The 20,405-nt window shown below is 45.0% G+C and overlaps 1 protein-coding gene across 1 annotated transcript in view; it reads right to left on the bottom strand.

Moving 5' to 3' along the window:
• GXYLT2 (glucoside xylosyltransferase 2) overlaps positions 1–20,405 on the bottom strand; it is a 76,289-nt gene that overhangs the window by 32,853 nt on the left and 23,031 nt on the right. The window contains exons 2-3 of the mRNA XM_027864128.1: positions 20,096–20,285; positions 15,708–15,839 (exon numbers count right to left, since the gene is read on the bottom strand). Coding sequence (XP_027719929.1) covers positions 15,708–15,839; positions 20,096–20,285 — 322 coding nt within the window. The remainder of the gene's footprint in view (positions 1–15,707; positions 15,840–20,095; positions 20,286–20,405) is intronic.

Below are 20,405 nucleotides of genomic sequence, written 5' to 3'. Positions count from 1 at the left end.
ATTTGTTACTCTTTTCTTTCTCAGTCCTTAATCCACCATGGGACAAGGACCCTCGAGCCCTAAGCCAGGCTCCCCTCTCTTTATTGTCTTACGGGACTTCAAACAATATCGGCGTATAGCAGAAGGTTATGGGTTTCAGGTTACTAAAAAGAAATTAGCTCTCCTTTGCCAACAGGAATGGCCCACCTTCGAGGTAGGCTGGCCCCCGGGGGGTACGTTTGACGTCTCGGTGGCCGGCCGGGTAAGGGGAATTGTCTATGGTATACCTGGCCACCCCGATCAGGTCCCCTATATCACCGCCTGGATTGATTTCAAACCCCCTTCGGGACCACTACAGGTCCAGGCCCTTTCAAAACTAAGACCAGGAACGGAATCAAAGACGACCTTTAGCCGCAAGCCTCCCGAAAGTCCTAAGGTCGTCACACAGCTTTCTCCTGTCTTACCACCCCCTGATTCTGACCCCCTAGATCCAGCCGAGTACTCCCAGTCCCAGGTTTCAGATCCACCCCCGTACCCAACCTCAGGGTCTCTGAGCCCCTCAGCCCCTCCTCTGATAAGTCCACCCCATACTCGAGCAGGTGCTCCTTATGGCCCTTCTAATTCTAGTTTGACCCCAGATTCCACTGTGTCAGCGTTTCCCCTGCGGCAAGTTCCTTCCCCTCCCAGAGAATCAGGGAGACCGTTCATGGTATATGTTCCCTTCTCCACCAGTGATTTGTACAATTGGAAACAGCAAAACCCATCCTTCTCTGATAAGCCCCAGAGCCTAATCTCCCTCCTAGAGACTGTCTTTTATACTCATCAGCCCACTTGGGATGTCTGCCAGCAACTCCTCCAGGTTCTTTTCACAACCGAGGAGCGTGACAGGATTCTTTTAGAAGCCAGGAAGGGAGTTCTGGACCCAGATGGACATCCCTTTACTGACCCGGGGCGCCGCAACCACATCTTCCCTGAGAACCGGCCCGACTGGGACCCCAACACTGATCGCGGTAGGGAAGCACTGGACAGGTATCGCCAGTTGTTGCTGGGAGGGTTACGGGCAGCAGCACGGAAGCCAACTAATATGTCCAAAGTCAGTGAGGTTAGACAGGGCAAGAACGAGTCCCCAGCTGCATACTTAGAGCGCCTCTACAAGGCATATCGAACCTACACCCCTATCGACCCAGAGGATCCCAATAACCGGAGAGCCATCGTAATTGATTTCGTAGCCAATTCAGCTCCGGACATCCGTCGGAAGCTACAGAAACTTGAAGGTTTTGAGGGTAAAAATCTGACTGAACTCATGGAAGTGGCCAAGCGGGTGTTTGACTATCGTGAAGAGACTCAAGACAAGCAAACTCGCACGGTCGCAAGGGCGGTAGTGGCAGCTTTAGCACAGGTTCCAGGGGAGGCTCAGAAGCAAGGGTGGAAAGGAAGGCGGGAGGGGCCAAACGCTGGGCGCCCCTATAAGGGTAAAGGCTTGGGAAGGCCTCCTTTAGCTCGGGACCAGTGTGCTTACTGCAAAGCCATGGGTCATTGGAAATCTGAGTGCCCTAATCGCGGGCTGAAAGAGAAGGCAGAGCCGTTATTGACTTTGAATACAGACTAGGGGTGCCCCGGCTCAAAGTCCATTGTGACTCTTGACCCCCTGGAGCCGAGGGTTACTCTCAGTGTTGGGGGTCAACCTGTCTCATTCCTAGTCGACTCTGGAGCTGCGGCATCGGTCCTGAAATCCCCACTGGGCTCCCTCTCATCATCCACTGTGCAGGTCCAGGGAGCTACTGGACGAAAACAGTCTGTACGCCTCACCACTTCTCGGGAAGTCCGGTTAGGGAAGGGCCTAGTCTCCCATTCGTTTCTAGTAATGCCTGATTGCCCTTACCCCTTGCTTGGCCGAGATCTCCTACACAAGCTTCAGGCTATCATTTCCTTTAAGGGACCTAACCCCACTCTCGGGTTTAACCTGCCACAACTTGTTCTCACCTGCCCGTTGTCGGAGGAGTCTCGCCTCCTCCCCCTAACGTTTTCCCCAGACCGCCCCTCGACCACCTCCACCCCTACTTCCCTAACTCTGTTGAACCATTTCAAAGGCTCGGTTCCTGGAGTCTGGGCTGAGACCAACCCGTTTGGTCTAGCAGGACACCAGCCCCCGTGGTGGTCCAGCTCTCGTCCACAGCAACCCCTGCGCGTGTCCAACAATACCCGTTGACTCGAGCTGCCCTTTTGGGCATCAAGCCTCACATCGATCGACTCTTGGCGGCAGGCATTCTACGACCCTGCCAGAGCTCGTGGAACACCCCCCTACTTCCAGTTCGCAAGCCCGGGTCTGGAGACTTCCGTCCTGTCCAGGATCTACGAGAAGTCAACGCCCGGGTGGAAACTGTACATCCTACTGTGCCAAACCCGTACACGTTGCTGTCTTCCCTGGACCCTGCTCGGACTTGGTATACTGTTTTGGACCTGAAGGATGCTTTCTTTTCCATTCCCTTGGCACCAGTAAGCCAACCTATATTCGCTTTTACTTGGACAGATCCTAACACTGGGACATCCTCTCAGCTCACCTGGACCCGGCTTCCCCAAGGTTTTAAGAACTCCCCTACACTTTTTGTCTCAGCTCTGGCCTCCGACCTGGCCGCCTTCCGGGTCTCGTATCCGGAGGTCACTCTCCTCCAGTATGTTGATGACCTTTTGTTAGCTACTTCCTCTGAGGCAATATGCAAAGATGCAACTCTCCACCTTCTCCAGCTGCTTGAAGCTTCCGGGTACCGTATCTCTGGAAAGAAAGCACAACTGTGCTCTCAATCCGTTGTTTACTTGGGTTTCACCCTTCGTTCTGATCAAAGGTTACTGTCTCGGGGGCGTGTAGCTGCCATTTTGGGCATGCCCGCCCCGAGGGACCGCCGCGGGCTCCGGGAATTCCTGGGGATGGCTGGATACTGTCGCCTCTGGATCTTGGGGTTTGCCGAGGTTGCCAAACCCCTATATGAGGCCCTAACTGGTGAACCCACCCAATTTGTTTGGGGACCACGGCAGCAGGAAGCATTCGACAAGCTCCGAAAGGCGCTGTCCAGCACGCCTGCCCTCTCCCTGCCAGACCTGTCCAAGCCCTTCCGCCTCTATGTGTCTGAGTCTCGAGCTGTGGCCAAAGGGGTTCTGACCCAGCCCCTGGGGCCCTGGAATCGTCCTGTTGCCTATCTCTCCAAGCAGCTGGACCCTGTGGCTTCCGGGTGGCCCTCTTGCCTGCGAACTGTGGCGGCCGTTGCCGTCTTGGTTAGGGAAGCCGCAAAGCTCACTTTCGGGCAGCCTCTTGAGATTTCAGCATCACATCATCTGGAACAGCTTTTACATTCCCCGCCGACAAGATGGATCTCAAATTCACGCCTGACTCATTACCAATCCTTACTCCTAGATCCCGCGCGCATCTCCTTCGCTCCTCCGGTCACACTCAACCCGGCCACCCTGCTCCCTGACTCCCCTCCTTCCTCCCCTATACATGATTGCCTGGACACACTGGACTCCATCCACACGTCCCGCCCTGGACTTACTGATGTTCCTTTAACAAACCCCGACCTAGTGCTCTTCACGGACGGCAGCAGTTTTGTTCAGGAGGGGATCCGTAGGGCGGGTGCAGCCGTGGTCACTCCGGTTGAGACCCTCTGGGAGACCGCTCTACCCCCTGGCACATCTGCTCAACGTGCTGAACTCATTGCCTTAACTCAAGCCCTTAGACTCTCTGCAGGGAGGCGAGTAAATATTTACACAGATAGCCGCTATGCCTTTGCCACTGTTCATGTCCATGGATATGTATATCTCCAACGGGGACTGTTAACCTCGGCGGGAAAGGAGATTAGGAACAAGAGTCAGATCCAGGAACTGCTGGATGCTGTCTGGCTTCCCAAGGAGGTGGCGGTAATTCATGTTCCTGCTCACACCCGTGGAACTGACCCCCAGTCTCTAGGGAACGCAGCAGCGGATAAGGCTGCCCGAGCGGCTGCCTGCAAGCCCTTGATACCCGCTATGGTCGTGGAACCTGAGGGGATGCTGCCTGTCCAACCATCTTATCAATCCAGTGATCCGGATGGCACCCCTGAAAAGGGGGGATGGAGAAGACACCCAAATGGCTTGCTAATTCTGCCCAAGGCACTGTTGCTACCCCTGTTGATGACTCTTCATAGCCTTACCCACTTAGGCGGAACCCGGCTTTACGACCTGGTGAGCCGACACTTCTACAGCCCTGGGATGAAGCAGGCGGCCGAGGAAGCCGCAAGAAGGTGCCTTGCATGTGCCAAAGTCAACCCACGATCACAATCAAGGATACCGACTGATAGACCACGAGGAACATTTCCTGGCGACCATTGGGAAGTAGACTTTACTGACATGGGAACTGGGTTGGGAGGGTACCGTTTTCTCCTTGTATTCGTGGACACATTTTCTGGATGGCCGGAAGCATTTCCAGTCAAAACTGAAACTGCAACCGTAGTGGCCAAAAAGCTGTTCTTTGAACTTATTCCTAGATTTGGCCTGCCGGCCTCGATAGGCTCTGACAACGGCCCAGCATTTGTATCTGCAACAATTCAAAGCCTATCAAAGATGCTGGGATTGAAATGGAAATTGCACTGTGCATATAGGCCTCAAAGTTCAGGGCAGGTAGAAAGGATGAATAGAACTCTAAAGGAACACATTGCTAAACTTAAAATAGAAACTGGCGATAGCTGGGTCAGTCTCCTTCCCTTCGCCCTCCTCCGGGCCCGGTGTACTCCCAATTCCTCAACCCTCTCTTTATCTCCATACGAGATCCTCTATGGAGCCCCTCCTCCTATTATTCCAAGAGTATCTGCAGCTATTCCAGCCCCAGATTTCACTAATCCGACTCTTCTTAAGTCCTTCCAGGCTTTGCGTGAGGTCCAGAACGCTGTGCGCTCGGTCCTGAAAGCTGCGGGGAAAGAACCAGCCTCTGCAACTTCATCGGACGCCCTGTCACCGGGAGACTGGGTCCTCACTCGCAAGCTTCCAGCTGGACCAGCCCTGGAACCACGGTGGACGGGCCCGTATCAAATTATCCTCTGCAACCCCTCTGCCGTCAAGGTTGCCGGCCGCAAGGCATGGATACATCGGTCACACATCAAGAAGGCCCCAGAGCCCAACTCCACCGCCTGGACAGCAGAAGCAGTGTCCGACCTAAAGCTTCGACTCTCCAGAACTTGACTCTTCTTCTCTTTCTTTTTGCTTGTGAGATGACTTTGGGTGACCCCTATAGCCCTACCCCATCCAGGTGGATTCTCTCCCGAACTAACGATGGGACCACCGTCCAAGCTCTCACCAGTTACGGAGCCCCCACTTTCAGGTTTGACCTCTGTGCCCTCTTGGGACCAGGATGGAATCAAAACCGGGCTATGCGGGACCCTATCGCTGGGGGATGGGGATACTGCCCCACTTTTCCCACCACTCCAACCACACCCGGGGTAGGGGAAGTGAGAATCAGAAGTATTGAATTCTATGTTTGTCCGGCCACGGGGAATCCTTCCTGTCAGGGTAGTAATCACTTTCACTGCGCAGAATGGGGTTGTGAGACTGTGGCCAGGTGGATTCCTAGGGGTGGCCGGGACCCCCTAATCACCCTGGAGAGACAAAGCCCCCTCCCCGCCTCCTGCTGGCCTGGGAAATGTAACCCTATGATTCTAACAGTCAAGCAGGACACTGATGACTCTTGGAATCTCGGACATTCTTGGGGTTTGAGGTTATACATGACTGGATGGGATAACGGGGTCCTTTTTACCATTCAGAAAATCGCAGTTTCCACCCGTACACTCCCCATAGGACCGAATCCCATCCTTAACCCACAAGCCATGTTGACTCTCGCCCCACCATCTGTTAGGGACCTGGTACCAGAGGCTCCCGAAAATCCAGAGACCCTCACTAACCTAGGTTCCCCCATTTTTGATACACTCTCTGCTGTCCACTCATTCCTAAATTTGTCTGATCCAAACATAACCACCTCCTGTTGGCTGTGTCTGAATCCAGCCCCCCCCATTTCATAGGAATTGCTATCAAACTCAACATCACCTCTGTGGGAAAGTTGTCTTTAAGTAAGTCCAAACGATCCTCTGCCATACCTGCCTGCTGTAACCCAGACAAGCCTAGACTTACCCTAGACGATGTCCAGGGCAAAGGAATGTGTTTGCTCGGGCCTGACTACCCGCTGCGGTCCTCCCCGTTCAACGCTACGTGCACTTCAGTCATTCTTATTTCCCCCACATCCAAAAGCTCTGACCTCCTGTTAACCGCCCCACCTGGAGTATGGTTCGCTTGTACCAGAGGACTCACCACCTGCATACAGGACATTCGTTTCCTCAACCCGACCGAGCTCTGTGTAGTGGTGCGTGTCTTTCCTCAGGTATATGTCTACTCAGAGGAAGGGGCAGCTGAGCATTTTGGCCTAACTCGCTCCAGGAGGGCGGTACCTTTCTTGGTTCCCATATTGGTGGGACTCGGAGTGGCCGGCTCCGCTGCTGTTGGGGCCTCAGCCCTGATACAGGGGAAAGCCAACTACGGTGCCTTGAGTGCACAGGTAGATAGGGACCTACGCTCCTTGGAAGGGCTAGTCTCACACCTTGAGACTTCCCTAGACTCTCTGGCCGAAGTGGTTCTCCAGAACCGCCGAGGCTTGGACCTACTGTTCCTCAAACAGGGAGGCTTATGCATGGCGTTGGGAGAAACCTGCTGTTTCTATGCCAATCGGTCTGGAGTTATTCGGGAGTCCTTGCAAGCCTTTAGGCAGCGGTTAGATGAGAGGGACCGCGCACGGGCAACGGGGTCTTTTTGGTATCAGACCCTGTATAATTGGTCCCCCTGGCTAACCGCCCTACTCTCCGGAGTGGTGGGCCCTCTGGCCCTTCTCCTCCTTGGGTTACTCGTGGCCCCTTGTTTCATAAAATGCATAACCCGCTATGTCCAGAAACGAGTGCAAGCACTCCAGTTGTTTGTCCTGCGTCAATCCTATGCTCCTCTGGACTCTGATGAGTCCCCCGTCTGACTCTTTTCGTCCGTGAAAAGGGGGGAGTGAAGTGGACTGAGTTGTCACAAAAAAAAACAACCCCCTAGCCTAACCTCCTCAGTTTCTACTTCAAAGGATCGCTAATCCACAATTGTAAATTCCCCTACCTCAAAGGATTGCTAAATCCACAACTGTAAACTGCTGGGTATAAAGTTTTGTTATTTCCCTTGCTTGGAACTGCTCTCCCAGGATTGCATCCAGGGGACAGTCGCCGGCCGGCTCCAGTAAATGCTCTCTATTTTCTAATTTGGCGTGTGTCTGGTTACTCTCGGCCCGTCCATTTCACTTCTTTTATCTGGATTTTGTAGAGTCCCTGCCAGCCCATGACCACAGTGATCCCTTTGGAGGGAAGCTAGATGATATAGTCCAGAAGAATGTTGAACTTAAAGTCAGGAAGATCTGGGTTCAAATCTTACCCAAGACACTTAACTAGCTGTGTGACACTGAGCAAATCACTTAACCTCTTTGGGCACTGGTTTTGCCACCTATAAAATAACAGGACTAGACTCAATGATCTCTAAAGTCCCTTCTGGATAGAAATCTATATACAATGACAATGACTATGAATGAAGGCAACACAAAAAACTCATGTCAAATGCAATGCACAATATTGGTACCAAATTGTCAAAGTTCACCACATCTCCTTCCTCTCTGTTGTCATCAACAACTGTTTTGAGTAACATACCTTTTTTGAGGGGTGGTATTTGGGAGTTTGCTGAGAAGCATCTATTTTTTCAAAACAAAATGTGTCCTTTTTAAAAAATATTTTAAAAATTAAATTTATTTATTTATTTTTAGTTTTCAATATTCACTTTTATAAGACTTTGAGTTCTAAATTTTTCCCCTCTTCCTCCCTTCCCACTCCTCAAGATAGCATGCAATCTGATATAGGCTATATATGTACAATAATATTAAACATATTTCTACATTAAGCATATTGTGAAAGAAGAATCAGAGCAAAAGGGAAAAACCACAAGGAAGAAAAAAAAATGAAAAAGAAAAAGAAAAAAAAAAGAAAATAGTATGCTTTGATCTGCATTCAGACTCCATAGTTCTAGGGGCAGCTAGGTGGCACAGTGGATAGAGCACTGAAGTCAGGCGGACCTGAGTTCAAATCCAGCCTCAGACCAAACACTTGACACTTACTAGCTGCATGACCCTGGGCAAGTCACTTAACCCCAATTGCCTAAAACAAAAAATAAAACAAACAAACAAAACAAAACAAAACAGACTCCAGAGTTCTTTCTCTGAATGTCCATTTAAAAAAAATGACATCTAGAATACAGAAGCTGGGACAGGGAAGAGCATACGAAAGCAAATGGGTGGCACCATCCTGTAGGAACAATTCTAGGATTGCTAAATCCCAGAAGGAATTGAGGATAGTGATGAATGCTAAGATGAATAAAAAGGGCTTTAAAAATTAAAAAAAAAAGGCTGGGTTTAAAAAGGGAATTAAATATGGGACGGGAAGGAAAAAACAGAAATACTAAATTTCCATTTCTATTTTGCTTTTCTCTGCTAAAGAGAATGAATTCTGGACCACGAAAGATGGAGCAAAAATGGATTAATATGCTGCCCACAAGTCCCATAAGTGACCTTAAGACAGCACCTGGCTGCTCTCAGAGTTCAAGTCATCATTCCCACAAAGACTCCACTTCAGGGTCCCGAAAGAATTGGGGGGGCTGTGATGGCCTCCCAACCAGTCTCACCAAGATGACTGAACTAGCCTCCTTAATGGCCTTATCATTTCCAGTCTCTCTCCCTAAGACTCTATCATCAATAGAGCTACTAAAACCACCTTCCTATGGCACAGATCTGGCCATGTCATTCCCCAGCTCAAAAACCATCACTGGCTCCCTAGTCTCTGGGCTCAAATGAAATTCCTTAGCCTGGCAGTTAAGACTCTCTACAATCTAGTTCGCTCCTACCTACCTTTCTTGGTTTGTTCCCATATTACTTTCCTTCAGATACTCGGTATTCCTGCCAAAAGGGAAGGACTCCTGACTGTACCCTTAAGGTAGCATTTCCAATTTCCTTAAAGCTATCACCTATGTCCACTCTGCCTCTTGGGATCTTTATCTTTCCTTTAAGGCTCACCTAAGAAGCTACCTCCTCTTTTAATCAATCAATCAATCAATCAACATTTATAAAGCACCTACTAAGTGCTAGCCATAACCCTCTCCCCCCCAAAATAAAAAGGCAAAAGGCTGTCCATGACCTTTAAGGAGCTTAGGAATCCTTCCCCAATCCTTCCAGTTGTTAGTACTTTCTTATTCCTCAAATTGCCTTCATTTTAATTAAACAAACAAATATTAATTACGAACTATGTGCAAGGCACTGTAGTCCTTGACCTCAAGAAATTAAATTCTGCCAGAGGGAAGGGAGATATAATGTACTCAGATAAGTAAATGCAAGATAGCATGTAAGCTCCTTGAGGGTAGCATTATTTCTGTTGTCTATGTGTCCTCAGAGCCTAGCACAGTGCTTGGCGCACAGAAGGCCAAGAAGTAATCTGCTGAAATTAATTGATTAACACAAGGTTAGGAGAATCAGCTAACACACTGGATGAAAGAGACTATGGCAATAGTTCTTTTTCCCATAACAATTTCCATAATTATTTAATGTCCAAGAGGCAGTATATAGGATAGCATGTAGACTGCTGATCTTAGAAGCAAGAAGCCCAGGATTTGAGTCCTGCCTCCCACATACTGGCATGGGGTCTATGGTCAAGTTCTCCTCCCAGTGACCTAGACAACTTTCTAAACTAAAAGTTGACGAGTCTGCATGGGAAGATGGAGTTTCCATGCTGGAAATTCTTCACACTGATGAGATCATGGCTCTCAAACAATGACAACAAAATACACTTACATTTAAAGACAGAAAATCAGGCTAGAATGTGATCTACAGAAACATGGAAACAGACACCCAAATCACCATTCAACTCTGTGATTTCTGAATACAGAAAGAATTATGTAAGTGTTCATAGATATACCACATGTACAAAGTAAACCCTTAAAATATTTTCCCCAGGGGTATAATTTAAGTTATTTTTCTTTTATTTCAACTGTGCAATGAACATAGAACTTCCCATCCTATACTAAATGCGCGCACGTGGGAAAAACCCTTTGGAAATATGGGAAATATTTTGAAGAAATAGGAAGAGACAAACCCAAATACATGATAATTGTTGTCTTCATAACATGCTTTTTTAATTGTAAAAATACAGTAGGAAATTCTTTAACAGAAATCCACATTAGTATTTTTTCAAGTTTCAGGATTTTAATTCTACAATTCCAAACTGTTTCACTGTATAATCAGTAAAACCGCCAGGAGATGTGTGTTTAATTTCTATTGTTGCTTCAACTGTGCCCCCTTGTGGAACTCCACATTCATAATTTGAGCATGAATTTACTTTTTTGGAGGATAAGTGAATACTTCTAGGATAACAGACTTGAGGTAGAGAGGATCCTACGGCACATTTAATCCAACTCGTTCATTTTACCAATGAGGATACAGAGGTTAAGTGATTTGCTCATCATCACACAACTCATGAGTGGGAAAATCAAGATGCGAACTTTGGTCTTTTCACTAAACCAAGGAAATGTCAGTTTCTACCCACTAGTAGATGACAGCTTAACCTATTTAGACTGGTGGTGGTGGTGGTGGTGTGTGTGCTCGCGTACCATGAGTGCACATGTGTGAAAGAGATGCACACATATACATAAATACATACACATACATATACATATATGCATACACACACAGAGCCTTACTCTACCATTGGTGGTGTGTGTTTACACCAATTTTTCCAGAGTGACATACGTGCAAAGTCTCTATTCTCTTTTACAATGTAACTGACTCTATACAGGTCTTCTCAAGGAAGAAAGGTGCCTGGATTCTACTTGGGACTACCTCCACATTTCCCTGGCTCACTGGGGTAGACATGTTTGATCATGTTGGTTTTGGTCTTAGATGCATCCAGGCTGGAACAGGTTGGTCAACGCATACTGGCTTATACAAGACGGTCTTCCTATGTTTTTGGGTAGTCAACTTGGGTCTAGTGTTTGATTCCACCATCTTAATCATGATGCCAGTTGTTCCATCCAAAGACAGGATACCGCATTTAAGACTCTTACGTTTTAAGGCATGTGGCTTCTGTGGGTTCAGATAATAGCTAGCAAACACTTCCACCTGTTTTGATTCTTCCTTTGGTTTGCCTCCTTCTCTCTTCATCCCCCACCTTTAATCACATGTTGGGAACATATCCAACTTTTTGATATTGATTTTAGCTATCCCTGCTTTTTTCGTGACAATTCACATAAAGCAGAATCCAGTTTCTTGGGTAGATGGATTCCATCCTATATATACGTAATCTGTCACAAAGAGGAATATGGCAGAATCAGTGGGTCAGGAGGTATCTAGATTAGCTGCCAGATGACCCTGAGGGGACTACCTTTCAAAGGATGTTGTTTCTAGCCTTGATTTTTTCTTTCTTATGTTTTAAAAGAAATGATCACACAGTAAAGTCACCCTACACACACACACACATACACACACAAACACACAAACATACACACACATTCTTGAGCCTCCTTCAAGTCAACTCAGATAAGGTTTTTTTTAATTTAAGATTTTTGATGAACAAAAACATATTTTCTCTCCCTCCTGCCTCCCTCTCCTACACTTGATTAAAAAAAGGAAAAGAAAATTTTGTAACAAATGTGCATATTCAAGCAAAACAAATTCACATACTAGCTACATCCAAAAAATATATGTCTGGTTCTTCACCCTGAGTCAATCATCTCTGTTAAGAGGTGGCTAGTATGCTTCATCATGGCTCCTCTAGAATTGTGGTTAGTCATTCATCAGATCAGAGTTCTTAAGTGCTTTCAAGTTCTTTGTCTGTAGAATGTTATTATTATATAAATTGTCCTCATTCTGCTGGCTTCACCTTATATCAGTTCATACAAATCTTCCCAGGTTTCCCTGAAACCATCTCCTTCATCATTTTGTACAGCACTATAGTATTCCATCACATTCACATGCCATAATTTGTCCTGACATTCCCCAATTGATGGGCAGCACTTTAGTTTCCAGTTTTTTGCCACTACAAAGAACTGCTATAAATATATTTGTACATATAGGTACTTTTCTTCTTTAAAAAAAATCTCTTCAGGAAACAAAATCTGATTCTAAATATTTAATTTCCAATTAGCTTTTTGAGGAGGTTGTCAATGAAAATCTGTCACTTGTGGTTTGGTTGGTTTGAACTGAACACAAGTCTCCTTGGTAAATGTCATTTGGGCAAAATCTCCTGGGATATGTTATATGACTGATGGAGATGAGTGTTTTTCAAACTAGGATAGGCTTGTTGATACAAATCGGTTTTTCTAGAAGTTGAATGGTTAATAAAAGATTCAAAAACCTCTTACCTCCCCCTGCTCAAAAAAATCTGATGGAAGAAATCTGCAGCCAGAAAGTAATATCAAGCCCAACTGCTTTTCTCATTAACTGTATGACTTAGGTTGGCACTAAGTTCACCTAATGTTTATGGAGTGTTAAAATCATCCTTGTTTTACTTGGTTTGTAGTCTGATTACTATTTCAGGTACCAAATTTGGAGTTAAAGTTGTAACTCTAGCTGATGGGTTTTCAGGAATGCCAAATTCTGGATCCAGACTCTTTCCCACTCTCTTTGCCAAGATCAGGTGCAAATGATGATTCCATTCTAGCACTCTGTTCCCAATGCCTTAGACCAGCTGGATACGTTTATTCAAGTCCATGTGGGTATCCAACCTTGACCACAGTCTGGATACCTTGGGATCAGTCCATATGAGCCAATTAAAGGAGGAGAAGATCTAAGAGAAGTGTATAATATTAGTTTGTCTGACTAGTTCCCAAATCCCAAACCAGAGTTTGGCCGAGGGAAAATTCTGTAATTCTTATTTTACTTTGACCTAGACTAGTCTTAGGCCTTTTGGTTTCCTTGGATCCAAAGACTGGTGAAAAGCTTATAAATCGGAAAGGAAACTTCAGCTCTATCCCTAGATGCAACAAAGGCCAAACTGCTGGAACTAGAATGGAAGATGATTATACTTGAAAATGAAATAATTCCATATTGTGAAATTTTCTGCTGTCACTCTATGCTAGTGGTAAGAGCATTAAGAGAGGGTGCCACCGTTCAGGAAAATTATTAACAAGCTGCAGGAAGCACAGTATCTGGCATGCAGTCAATGCTTAATCCACGCTCGCTGCCTGCCTGGCCAGAGGAGGGCCACCAGGACAGCGAAGGGCTGTGAAGCCAAGTCATGTGAGAATTTTGAAGGAACTGGGCAGGTTTAGCCTAAAGAAGGAAGACTTAGGGGAGATATAATAGCTCTCTTGAAGTATCTGAGGGGCTGTCCTTAGAAGGAGAGTTTAAACTCATTCTTTCTGGCTCCAGAGGGAAGACTCAGGAAGAAGGGCTGGTAAGTGGCAAAGAGACAGATTTAGGCGGGATATAAGGAAAAACTCCTCAACAGTTAGAGCTGTCTAAAAGTTCAATGGGCTGCATGAAGAGGGAGTGGGCTCCCCTCCCTTTGAGGCCTTCGAGCAAAGATTGGCTGACCTCTTGTCAGGTTTGCTACACTGACAATGCCTTCTGTGTATGGACTGGAGTAGGTGTCCAGTAAATCCTTTCCAACTCCCCAATTCTGTGATTCTGAAAGCTGGACGCCAAAGCTCTGCTTCGGTTCTGTTTTAGGCACCAGCCTGCATGGCTCCCTACCTAGTGGCTAAGACTAGTTCAGTGTGGCTCTTTCCCAATCAACTCCACCTGGATGCTTATATTTTAAGATTCCCATTGTCTGTGCTATACTTCAGCAGTATATCTGACTTGGTTTTTAAAGAGATGGATTACAAGGGAAAATTCCATCCAGACTTCATTTTAAATTACCTCAAGGCTCAATACATCTCTACTATGCCTCTGAAATGCCAAGTTTATAAGCTGATGCCATGATATACTACCGAAAAAAGGTAAATGCACTGCCAACTATAATTGACCTTTATTGTTTGAAGTAAGGGCTGGTTTCTATTATCAACAGAAGATAAGTAATGGCAGTATCCATTTGTCATTCAAAAGGGAACATGCAGTCAGCAGAGAATGAATAAAAACCAACAGCAAGGGGTTTTGTTGTTTCAATGGTGGAAAGGAAATCACCATTCTGGGTCAGGGTGTGATCACGTGAAGTTTCCATTGATCTGAGAGTACAAAAAACGACATTCTTCTTTGGTGTTTGTGTGTATAATACATACACATACTCACTTGTATACACATACACACACATATACATATATACACATACACACATGTATGTATGTATACACATACCAAAGGAGATATTATTCTTATAATGTAGTTTTTTTGTATATTTGGCATATTTTGTATGTATGTTGCCTATATACATGTATATACATACATACATATACACATACATATATACCATATATACAAAAACTCATTATTCTTTGGTGTAGGTATATATACACATACACATATATACACACACATATGAATGTATGTATATAAACACATATTTGGTCCATCCCTATGGTTTCATCCATGTGTACTACAGGTATGAGGACTTTTCTTTAATGAAGGATCTTATAGTCATTTGGAGACATTGAAAGATTATGGATAGAAATCATGTATACAGAGAACTCCCAAATAAAGAAATGCCCTCTACCAATGCAGGTGGGCATTTTCTCTGCAATGCCTAGTCTCAGAGAGCTGCCTAGAGACCTATGAAGTAAAGTGACTTGCCCAGGATCATACAGCCAGTATGTGCCAGAGTCAGGATTTGAATCCAGGTTTTTCTGGCTTGAAGGCCAACTCTTTACTCACTACACCACACTGTCTTTAAGTCTGAGATTAAGTATGGCGGTTGGGGGTGAGGGGAGAAGCACAGTGCCTGGCAGACAGAAGGTATATAATGTGTGTTGAATTGGGTTATGGGAACTCATGATCCAGTCATGGCTAGAGACAGTTACTTCCTTAGATAAGTTCTCTACTTGTCATCCAAACACTCCCTTTTGCATGAGACCAGCTACTCATGTTTCATTAGAATGTAAGGTCTTCAAGAACTGGGCAGGTTTTTGCTGTGTGTGTGTGTGTGGTATCCCTAGCATTTAGTACAGCACCTGGCACAATAAGCTATGTTTTCTGACTGGTTAATTGCTGCATATACATGTTGTCTTACCTGCTGGAATGTAAACTCTCCGAGGACAAGAGTTCTTCCACCAACATCTCTGTATCCCTAATGCCTGGCAAAGCAGGTGATCAATAATACTGGCTAAAAGACTGACTTGTTCTCACCTAGCTCCCTTTAGTCAATTTAAAAACAAAGAAAAAACAACACCCAAATTAACTGCCTGCCATGTGGATTGTAAGGAATATTTCAGAATACAAACAGATAACATCCTAATCATGGACAGGCCAACCTGAAAGGATAAGGCCTACTTATTCTAATAAGAATCTTGTAGAATCTTCTCCCAATGCATTTTTGACAAGCAAACCCAAAACCACTGCATTTTTAGCGCTAAGACAATGATCTCCAAATATACTTGGACCAACTCAGTCCCACTTCCCAAAGAACTCCATTGCCAAATTGGCTTTGATGAAAACCAGGTGTCCCTACCGGAAGAAAGAGTCTCTGGGCAGCACAAGGCTTGAATAGCTTCTTCCACTCCTGAGCATTTCCAACAGAAAACGTGATTGGGTAGATGCTGTGCTCAAACTTCTTTGTGTATGAGGAAGGCCACTGTCGCAACTGAAAGACAGGGAAGCAAGAGAGGGGAGATTAGAACCCAAGAAAGAGTGAAACGACCTAAAATGCTGTTAAATGCAGGAGGGAGGAAGTTGAAGAGATAAGTTGTAAGGTGGTGTGCCCAACCCCTGTTGTTAACATCTGGCTGGAGTTTTGCTGCCACCACATCACCATCACCATCACCAATACACATCTGCCAGGGGAAATTTACATACAACTAATCCTACTAGATATAATCATCAAAAGAGTAGTACACACTTATACACTTTCTACAATCTGCTCAAAGACACTGCCTAAAATTCCTCCATTATCCCCCAAATAAAAATACAAACACTATTTGGAAGAGGAATGAGCTCTGGGGTCAGAGAAGCTGGGTCCAAATTCCTTTAGAGAAGTCACTTAACTGATTTGGGCCTGTAAAATGAGCGTGTTAGTAGAGAGGGTCTCAAAAAAAAAAAAAGAAGAAAGAATAGAGGGTCTCTGAGACTCTAAGCTAAGACCTGGGTTCCAATCCTGCTTAAGACACTTGTTAGCTGTGTGACTCTCTGGTGCTCAGTTTTCTCGATTGTGAAGTGGAAATAATTGCACCTACTTGAAAAGGTTGTTAGGCTCAAATGGGATACTATGTGTAAAATGGTATGCCAACTTTAAAAGGCGTTATGTAAATGTGAGTTATTGCTATTGTTATTATCATTATCATCACCATTACTCTCTAGATCCCTGCGTCCCCTTAAGGACCCATAGGCTTTGCCACCCACCCTGACACTGCATCCTTAGGATTTCTGAACCTTTCCATCCACCCTGCAGTTGGACCCTTTGCTCTGTGTCGTCTCTCCCAAACGGAGTGCGGGTTCCTTTTTTTTTTTCTATTTGTATCCTCAGTGCTTTGCATGGTGCTTGGCACGTAGTAAACACTTATTAAATGATTTTTCACTAATCCATTCATTATACTGTGATATAATACACAAGATTCTATAGAAAAGCCCTTATTAAGCAGTAGGGCCTTTTTATAAATTCCTTTGTTACTTTAGTCAGCAAGGTAATAACGGAATGAGATCTAGAACACAGAAGCTCCAATGGAGCAGAGGGTAGTCAGAAAGTCTGAGCAAGGGGAACTGGAAGCACAATGCCAAGAGTAAATGGTGCCAAGGATGCCGGCCTTTGAAACCTTCTCCTGTGCCCTCCAAACCCTCTGAAACCTCCAAACCTTCTGAAGACCAAACAGCATTGAGAGCACATAAAACATGTCTTGGTCTTTTCTTCTCCCCCTGCCCTGATACCTTCCCCCTTAAACTCAACATAGTAAAACACAGATGATGACTTCTGGGGGGTACCAAACCCCTGCAAACCAAGCGAGTGCCAATGGATTGGGGAAGAGCTGAATAAACTGAGATGTGAAGGCATATACTCTAAGAAATGATGACTATGAAGAAGTCAAGTTGACAAGCATTCATTATGTGCGTACTAATGCTGGGGCAACAAAGAAAGGCAAAAAACAGTCCCTGCTCTCAAAGGGCTCACAGTCTAATGGGAGGGATGACATGAAAACAATTACAAACCAAGAAGATACATCCTCCATGCCTGAAGTCCTCTCCTTCATCTCTGCCTCCTCGACTTCTGGTGTTTCCTTCAAGTCCTTGTTAAAATCTCACCTTCTACAAAGAAGGTTCACCTGATCCCTTTAATGCTTGGGCCTTTCCTCTCTAGACTACCTCCCCTTTATTCTATATATGGCTTCCTTGTATATAATTGTTGTCTCCCACATTAGACTGTGAGCTCTTTGAAAGCAGGGACGCCTTGTGACTTTTTTTTTGTATCCCCAAGACTTAGCACAGTGTCTGGCACATAGCAGGTGTTTAACCAATGCTTACTAACTGACTGATAAACTGGAAATGACCTCAGAGGGAAGGCATTAACTTTAAGGAGGAATTCAAAAGGCTTCCTTCAGAAGGTGGGACTTTAGCTGAGACTTCAGGGAAGCTAGGAGGCAAAGCTCCAAGCATGGGGAAAAGACATCCAGTAAGATCCGGGCTCCTGTCCAGAGCCAAGAGATGGAGTGTTACATGTCAATGGATCAAAAAGTATGGAGAATGGGGAAAGAAGATGTATGAAGACTGGGAAAATAGGAAGGGGTGAGGTTGTGAAGGGCTTTAAAAGCCAAACAGAGGATTTTATACTTGATTCTGGAAATAACAGGTTACTGGAGATGACATGGTCAGACCTGATCGATTTGACAGCTGAGCAGAAGATGACCCAGAGTAGGGAGTAACTTGATACAGGGAGACCAATCACAGGCTACTTTAATAGCCCAGGTGGGAAGTGAAAAGGGCCTGCACCAGGGTAGTGGCCATGTCAGAAGAGAGAAAGAGAGATGTAACAAGGGTAGAAATGACAGGGCTTGGCCATTGTTTGGATGTGCAGGAGGAGAGAGTGAGGAGTCCAGGCTGACTAGGAGGATGGTGGTACTCTCTATGGTAATAGGGAAGTATTAAAGAACTATGAAAAATTTCATACAAATTGATGATGAATGAAGCAAAATCAGAATTAAAAAAATACAGTATTTGTTGTTGTTCAGTCATGTTTGACTCTCCATGACCCCATTTTGGGGTTTTCTTGGCAAAGATACTGGAGTGGTTTGCCATTTCCTTCTCCAGCTCATTTTACAGATGAAGAAACTGAGGCAAACAGGGTTAAGTGACTTGCCCAGGGTCCCACAGCTAGTGTCTGAGGCTAGATTTGAACTCAGGAAGAGTTCTAGCTAGCTGCCCCTAAAAGACTCAGTTGTAATAATGTTAATGAAAACAATACTAAAAATCAATCAAGTTCTTATTAATTGAAATAACCAATCCCCCCACAGAACTGATCATGAAAACATCCTTCTCTCTTCTCAGTAGAGAAGTAGGAGACTACAGATGTGGAATAAGGAATGCTCCCTATCTTAGTCTCTGCCTCTGGCTTTCCTGCCTTCCTTCAGGACTCAGCTCAAATTCCACTTTTTATAAGAAGCCTTTCCTACACCCTGTCGGCCCATGCCAGAAGTTAGAGCTTTTCCCTTAAGACTAATTCCAGTGTAATTAAGATGAACACAGTACGAATCTTGTATGTATGTAGTTGTCCCCCTAGTTAGAATGTAAGCTCCTTGAGGGCAGGGTCAGGTTTTGCCTTTCTTTGTGTCCCCAGCAATATTAGCACAGTGCTTAGTACACAACACACAATTAATGCTTGTAGACCGACATTGTCTGTGGGCTCTACTTAAATGCTTTTCTTTGTTACAAAGAAGGGTTCAATTAGGGATAGGGGAAATTAAGGGGAAATATCTGGTGTAAAAACAAAAGGACCATTAGGAAGGCAGGGTCAGTCGTTGACACGCATATATAGTGTATATATTATACGTGAGTATGATATAAATATATGCATGCGTAATATATTATGTATGATATAAATGCATGCATGCATAATATATATTATGTATGTATGTATATGTATTATCCATTATACATAAATATGTATATGTGTGTATATTATATATTTGAGGCAGCTAGGCAGTTCTGTGGCTACAGCACTGGGTTTGGAGTCAGAAAGACCTGAGTTCAAATCAGACCTCAGACACTTACTAAAAAACAAAACAAAACAAAAAAAACCAACACAACAACAACACTGCTGATGCTTAAAATAACTGAAAGCTATTTAAGTGGTAGCTGACTGTAGGTCGCTCCTTTTCCTTCTCCTCCCCTTCCCCCCGATTCCAGCTCTTTCTCTGGCATTTTCAAACCAATTGATGATCCCAATTTATTCCAAATATTCCTCAGGCTGCTCTTGATGAGGACATTAAACCCATTTTTTTTTTTTTTGCTCAGAAAATGTAATATTTCCTAGCTTTCTTATCATTAACCTTCTACCCAACCTACTCCTCTGGGGTATTTTTCATTACTATAACTAACCCAGAGGCATGATGTAAGACAGGGGGATGGAGAAGATAGATATGAAACAAGAAAGGTCCTTTATTGTCCCCCAAGAGAAAAATCTCAGGACTTGTCAAATTAAGAAGAAATGAAAAGGGAGAAAAAACAGATTTAGTCAAAGGATAAAGCGATGGTCTCCATGGTTTTTACATGGAACTGAGACAGAGAGAAGGGCAGTGATCCTCATCATCAGGAAATAGACAATTAATTCTCACTAGGCCCTGTACATGTGCCCAAGTGTAGGCTTTACTTAGCCTGGACCTTATATGTGGCTACTACAGTTCCCTGTAAATTCACCTTCTTATCAAACTCAGGCTTCAGTGAGTCCTCAGCAAAGATGTGAAATCGAATCTTCCGATAGCTGAAGAGGATGGCTGATTTGAGCATAATGAGAGTCTCTTCCAGACGGTCCCCACATGCCACGACAGCCAGGTGCATCCATTGTTCCGCTGGCAAGGCCCGGGAGTGTTTTGGCTCCCCATGCTTTCTGGGAAGAGAAAATAAAAACACGATTGGCTAAAATGCATAAAAACCTCCCAAGACTGGTGAGATCAGTCAGGCAACAAGCATGTAAGTGCTAAGTAAGTTATCTCCAATTAAAAAACAC

The sequence above is a fragment of the Vombatus ursinus genome, unplaced genomic scaffold (genome assembly GCF_900497805.2).
Source record: "Vombatus ursinus unplaced genomic scaffold, bare-nosed wombat genome assembly UNPS02014773.1, whole genome shotgun sequence".
Lineage (NCBI taxonomy): Eukaryota > Metazoa > Chordata > Mammalia > Diprotodontia > Vombatidae > Vombatus > Vombatus ursinus.
Note: the sequence above shows the minus strand (reverse complement) of the source record. Positions and strands in the feature narration are given on the sequence as shown.